The sequence below is a fragment of the Hippocampus bargibanti genome, linkage group LG02 (genome assembly GCF_051943395.1).
Source record: "Hippocampus bargibanti isolate YZ-2025 linkage group LG02, ASM5194339v1, whole genome shotgun sequence".
NCBI lineage: Eukaryota > Metazoa > Chordata > Actinopteri > Syngnathiformes > Syngnathidae > Hippocampus > Hippocampus bargibanti.
The window spans coordinates 7857932-7863841 of record NC_142735.1 but is presented as its reverse complement, the minus strand read 5'-3'; the positions used below and the strand labels follow the sequence as shown (position 1 = coordinate 7863841).

Sequence of the window (5910 nt, the reverse complement as noted above, 5' to 3'; positions counted from 1 at the left end):
CAGGTGGAGCCTTACACTACCACAAACAAGCATGGCAGTTTTGCTTTTTCACTGGCTTTTTTCCTGCTGGTTATGAATATGTATGAATATATGAAAAAAGGGGAAAATAAATGCATTTATTCATAAATAGTTTTAACATATAAACACAAAAAAACAGTGTGTGTGTGTGTGTGTGTGTGTGTGTGTTTGTGTGCGCGCGTGTGCGCGCGCGTGTGGTGTGTGTGTGTGTGTGTGTGTGTGTGTGTGTGTGTGTGTGTGTGTGTGTGTGTGTGTGTGTGTGTGTGCGTGTGTGTGCGTGTGTGTGTGTGTGTGTGTGTGTGTGCGTGTGTGTATTTGGAGTCAAACATCAAATGAAATTAAATGCGTTGATTCAGGCTATTGCCACAAAATGTGGTGACACAGCCAAGAGCAGTTGATGAATTGATTGATTCAAAGAAAACAGGAAGATCCAAACTCACACAGAATCAAATCAAGCACAACTCAAACCACTTCATGGACATCATTTTGGGCACCTTGAAACAACATCAGTACGATCTGAAGGAAACTATTAGAAAATTCAATTCCAGTAGATGCAAACTTCAGCATTAAGAACTAATGCACTCCAGAAAATGTATTCATCTGACCATTGGCTAAGCATTACAGAAAGAAATAATAAACTCATGTTTTCCAATGAAGTAAAAATGGGGGAGACCACGCACAAATAAGACTCACCTCCAAATTGCAGACATCAAGCTGCAGTCGTATGGTGGCCCTTGAATGTCAAAGAGCAAAAGCATGCACTCCACATAGCCAAATCTCAACAGCAATGCATCATAGCCGCTATGTACTGTATCTCTGTGCCAATCATGGACACAGTACACAGCCACACACATACTGATACAAACCCAAAGAACAGAGTAGATACAATTTACATGGTTAATTTGGGATCAGGAGACCAATTATCTTAATTATTTTCCATTTAACGCCATCAGCGTCATCAACTTGTTTTCCTGCTTTAAATTTAGCCGTGTTTGCATTTGCATCGTTTTACTTGATGTCAAGACTTAATTTACCCCAAAACTAGGCTGAAAATGAAGAAGGGTCTGGTCACCTCAGTTTTTTTTTTTTTTTTTTTGGGGGGGGGGGGGGGTAGACATAGAGGAAGTTGAAAATCATTGCTAGATAATGAACTGAAACTGTGTGCTTCAAAACAACGGGATGAGGAGGAAAAGGACAGAGGAAGCCTGGGAAATTGTAACCACATACTTTTCAGCACAGTAAAGATCCTCATTTACTGCCAAAAACATTTTATAACAGCATGAAGCGTGAAGTCTTTTATTTGTGTCGAACGATTGTCTTCCTGGAAGGCGAGTGTGCAAAAGGTATGCAACAGTATCTAGTGTAAATCTTAAAATCTGAAATTGAATCGAGTTTTAGATAAGATGAAGACTATCTTGGATAGACGTTGGTTGAATCAAGATAAAATACTCAGTGTGCGTAGACATTCGAGTGTCACGCATGAGTCTTATCACTGTGATCGAGGGCCAGCAAGCTACAATCACGCTGAGCAAACGTATTCCTTGATCATATATGTTTTAAGAAATGAACATAAGACAACATATGGACATGCTTAATAATAAATAGGTCTAAATAATGAGGCACCCAAATAAAAAAAGAAAGAAATAGCGATATCTTCACATTTTTATTTATATTTAAAGTCTGGGAGGATATCTTTTACACCAAATATCCCATTGGCAGTTAAGCGCATTCATTGTGTTCAGAAGCCAGGAACAGTCACTTGTTTTGACAAACACAAATACAAAATAAAGAAAACCACAAAATAATGAACTGCATGTATCGAACATACAAAAGAATCCCATGCCTACTCAGTAGGTAATGTCAACATTCCGGCTTTTGAAGATGTGGATATTTACACGTATATAGAAAAATAAACTTTAAAATGTTCACTCTCTCTTTTTTGTTTTGTTCTGTTTTTTTTTAAATTGTATTTTTTATTTTGTTTTGCTTACATTCTAATTAAACGAAGCTGTGCCCTCATCCAATTTTCTTCCCTTCGAGTGTGACTTACATTCTGTAACAAAAATATTCCCTTAGTCCTTAAGGCGAGATGCAGCGCATCCTCTCCCGCGCACGCAGCCGATTCAGAATATCAGCAAGGCTTCACAAAAGGCACCAAATAATGGGAGCATTTGTCCTTTTAGCTGTGTTTTTTTTCTGTGGGTGAGAAAATGCTCTTTTCTTTTTTTTCTCCACTCAACAATGTCACATGTGAGAAAGATAAAAAAAGACTACCAGTGAATGATATTTACAAACAGAAACAAACATCACTCCTACTCATGCTTGAATATGCAAGTGGTTTTTTTTTTTCCTTTTTCGAAATAAAACGCATCACAGCAGCACTACATGATAGAGAAAATATGTAGAAAACGTGGCCCTGCTCACTTCAAATAATACAATGCAAATATGCAAACCATTTTTCACATCAATAATATCAAAGAATGATAAGAACGTAACATGTCACAAGTACAATATACATAGGGTAGCTTATGTATATCAGTCATTGTCTCTTGTACTGTATGCATGCCCGCAAAGTGTTTGAGCACTGCAGCTGCTGGCAATCTTAACTTTTTCTCCTTTTAGTTTTGCGTGTACCTGAGAGTAAAGAGCCAACGATGCTGGATCCAACTCTTTTTATTCAGTCCTTTATGCATGTGAAGTTCTGCATTTGTTTCTCAACGTTGCGACAGAAAGGAAGCAAATCCTTGCCCAGTCCATGACATGTGTCCTTTTCTTTCAGATAGAAAAAAATCTCAGGATTGACCCAACAATGAACAGGGAGTAGTCTTAAAAGTGCTTCTTTTTCTTTTATTTTCTTTTTTTTGTGTGGTCGGGAGGGGGGGGGGGCAACAGTCTCTGGAGTCATGTCATTAGATGCTTCGTTGCATCCTTTCAAATGATACATGGAAAGCAATCTTAGCAGATCTCGATTGTCCTTGGTGAGAGCGTGGTCTGCATGTCTGACATAGGGGTTGGCACAGGGGAGCTGTAGAGGTTGGAGGTGACGGAAGAAGGGAAGGGAGAAGCCACCTGGGAGTGGAAGGTGCTCGACATGGACACCGGAGGGTAGGTGGTGGCAATCGAGGGAGACGGATAGGATGTGTGAGCTGGAGAGGAGTAGCAGGAAGTGACAGGGGACGGGTAAGAAGAAACTGGGGACGGGTATGAAGTGATGGGCGAAGGGAAGCTGGAGGCAGGCGAGGCAACCGACACAGGGGCTGACACTGGCACGGCCGTTTTCTCTGCCTTCTTGTCTTTCTGCCGCAGATGGATCTTTGTGTGCCTCTTCCGCTCATCGCTGCGAGCGAACTTGCGTCCGCAGATATCACAGGCAAAGGGCTTCTCGCCCGTGTGTGTGCGGATGTGCGTCGTCAGGTGGTCGCTACGGCTGAAGTTGCGCATGCAGATGCGGCACTGGAAGGGCTTCTGGCCCGTGTGGATGCGAATGTGTCGCGTCAGCTCGTCTGAGCGCGAGAAGCGGCGGTCGCAGGTGTCCACCGGGCAGGCGTAGGGCCTCTCGTGCGGGGGCGTCTTGCTCGGTCGGGTGGGATACTTGCGCATTCGACTGGGCTTTATCAATTGAGACTGGTAGACACTCTTGAGGTCTTGAGAGCCCGTCTGAGTGGCGAAGGCCTTGATGGTAGACAGAGGGGTCAGAGAGGGCTGACTTGACTGACTCTGGAACGGCTTTTGGTCAGGTGGCACCAGGCTGATCTCGCCCTGCTGCTGTGGGAACAGGTAGTCAGGAATCATGGGCACGGGAAAGCTCGCGCTGCAGCTTTTACTATTAGGGTAGGCAGGAGGAGGGTACTGCGTGCTTCCATTGGAACTGGGGAAGGTTTGGCCCTGATCCGGAAAGATGTCTGAGTTGGGGTTGGAGTAGGTTGGGGCGGCCGAGTAGATGGGGTTAGGCTCATTGTGATGGATGGACGATGTGAGGCTGGAGCTGTGTGACGAAGAGGGTGTCGAGGAGGCCGAAGAGGATGAAGTTGGGGCAGACGAGGATGAGGTGGATGAGTTTTGCGAGTTTGCAGATGCGGTGCTCGAGCTGGCGGGAATGTTGCCCATCAGACCAGTGAACAGGCCCAAAATAGGCTCCGCCCAAAGGCTGTTGCTGCAAGTGGTGGCAGTTTCCAGGGTGAAGCGACCTGTGTAGGAGATTGGAGGCAGTCTTGGAGTGGGGTATGTCTGCTCCCCAACTGTCTTCTCACAGTTGAAGGCGATGTCCGGGAGTGTATCTGCCAGGAGAACAGGACACAACATTACTCAATGTGTCAGCAACCAGTCAAAGCTGTATCCGCCAATATTTGAAGATAAGGCTCACAGACTCTCCAAACCTCCATTCATCTCCATGTCTTTCAAATCATCTTACATTCCCGGACATTTCTTTGCGCGATCACAGCTAATTCAGCTTGCACTGTTTTTTTTTCCCAAAATGACACACACACACACACTCACACACACACACACACACACAAAGACCATGCATAAATGCACATTTTCTTAAACCAATCACAGCCCGGGGATGATGATTTACGGTAACTGAAGATCAACTGGTTTTTGGACTGCAATTTTAATTGAGCAATTAAAATGTTTGTGGAAGCAAGCGGCAACACAGAAGTGAACTCACAATTGGCATCAACTTGAACACTTTGTTACTTAACCTGTCCGACAGTTCTAACGTAAAAAATGAAAATCTAGAGCAGCTATTGCTGGAAATGTCACGCCTGTAAGTATTATGCAAATAATATATTCTTAATTTTAGACAAAGTTGATACAAGTCATTCTGTTTACACAAAATGCAACATAAACAACACATGATGTGGTGAATTTCAACAAGGTGTCCTCTTACCCCCAGCCAGGTGGTCGTAATGCTCCCCTGGCTCCCCTGAACCAAAGCCGGCACCTTCAGGCGCGGACGCCGTCAGGAAGGGTGTCCCCGCAGAACTCAGCATCATCACCTCCTCCAGCTTGGGGTAGTTATCCATGGGGGAGTGAGGGAAGCTCAGCGGCTCCGAGATTTGCAGCGCTGGGAGGAGCATCTCAGTCTTGGCTGCAGCCATCCTCTTCTGGTGCCGCTCGAGCTGTTGCGGGGCTGAAGCTGGAGCCTGGAGTCCGGTGACCGAAGAAACGTACAGACTGGCTGTCTGCTGCACGCTGGTTTAGCGTAGGTAAGAAGTCACAGAAGATGCTGTGCTTAGCCTCGTCTCTTGCCTTTCGTGCTCCACTTTCTGTTTTTGTTTTTGTTCTCTCTTTGAGAGGAGACAAAGATCCAGTTGTCTTTTGGAGTAGTTGTTTTTAAAGAAAATCCAAAGTGCCCTTTTTAGTCATTGGTAAGAACATATTAACCAATTTTTGTTAGTATTTTTTTTGTTTTGTTTTTTATGTGTATGATAATAAAATAGCTTTCCAGATAGGTATTAACCCTCTTGGATTTAATGTTTATTGTTGACTTTTGTACTTTTGATGCGATATTCGCAGTGTGGGAGTGCTATGTGTTTCCCTATGTGTTGTAATGCTTGCTCTTGCAGGGCTCTCAGGGCTGTCTCTGAGCTGAAAGGTTTCCCGCAGAATATAAACCCTCTCTTGCTGTGACGTAGATGTCCATAAATGGGGAGGAGGAAGCCCATATTTAGTCACTGCGGTGGAGGACACATGACGCCGGCCAGGAGATGAGCGCGCAGAGACTCCAGCAGCAAATTGCAAAGACAACGCAGCTTTTCGTTCAAAGTGTCTTCATATTGTAAAAACTCCTCAACATCGCAGTTTGACTTTCACTCTTGCCCTGATGCCAAAGATTTCATTTGGACGTCCCATCTGAGCAGCCCGGCAGCCTCCGCAGCTGCCGGAAAG

The 5910-nt window shown here is 44.5% G+C and overlaps 1 protein-coding gene across 1 annotated transcript; it reads right to left on the bottom strand.

Moving 5' to 3' along the window:
• Positions 1-1905: 1905 nt before the first annotated feature.
• Positions 1906-5613, bottom strand: egr1 (early growth response 1). The gene is made up of 2 exons (XM_089023428.1): positions 4910-5613; positions 1906-4295 (listed from the first exon to the last, which is right to left on the bottom strand). The coding sequence occupies exons 1-2, from the start codon at positions 5118-5120 to the stop codon at positions 2974-2976; spliced, it is 1533 nt and encodes a 510-aa protein (XP_088879554.1). The 5' UTR covers positions 5121-5613; the 3' UTR covers positions 1906-2973.
• Between the last annotated feature and the right edge of the window lie 297 nt (positions 5614-5910).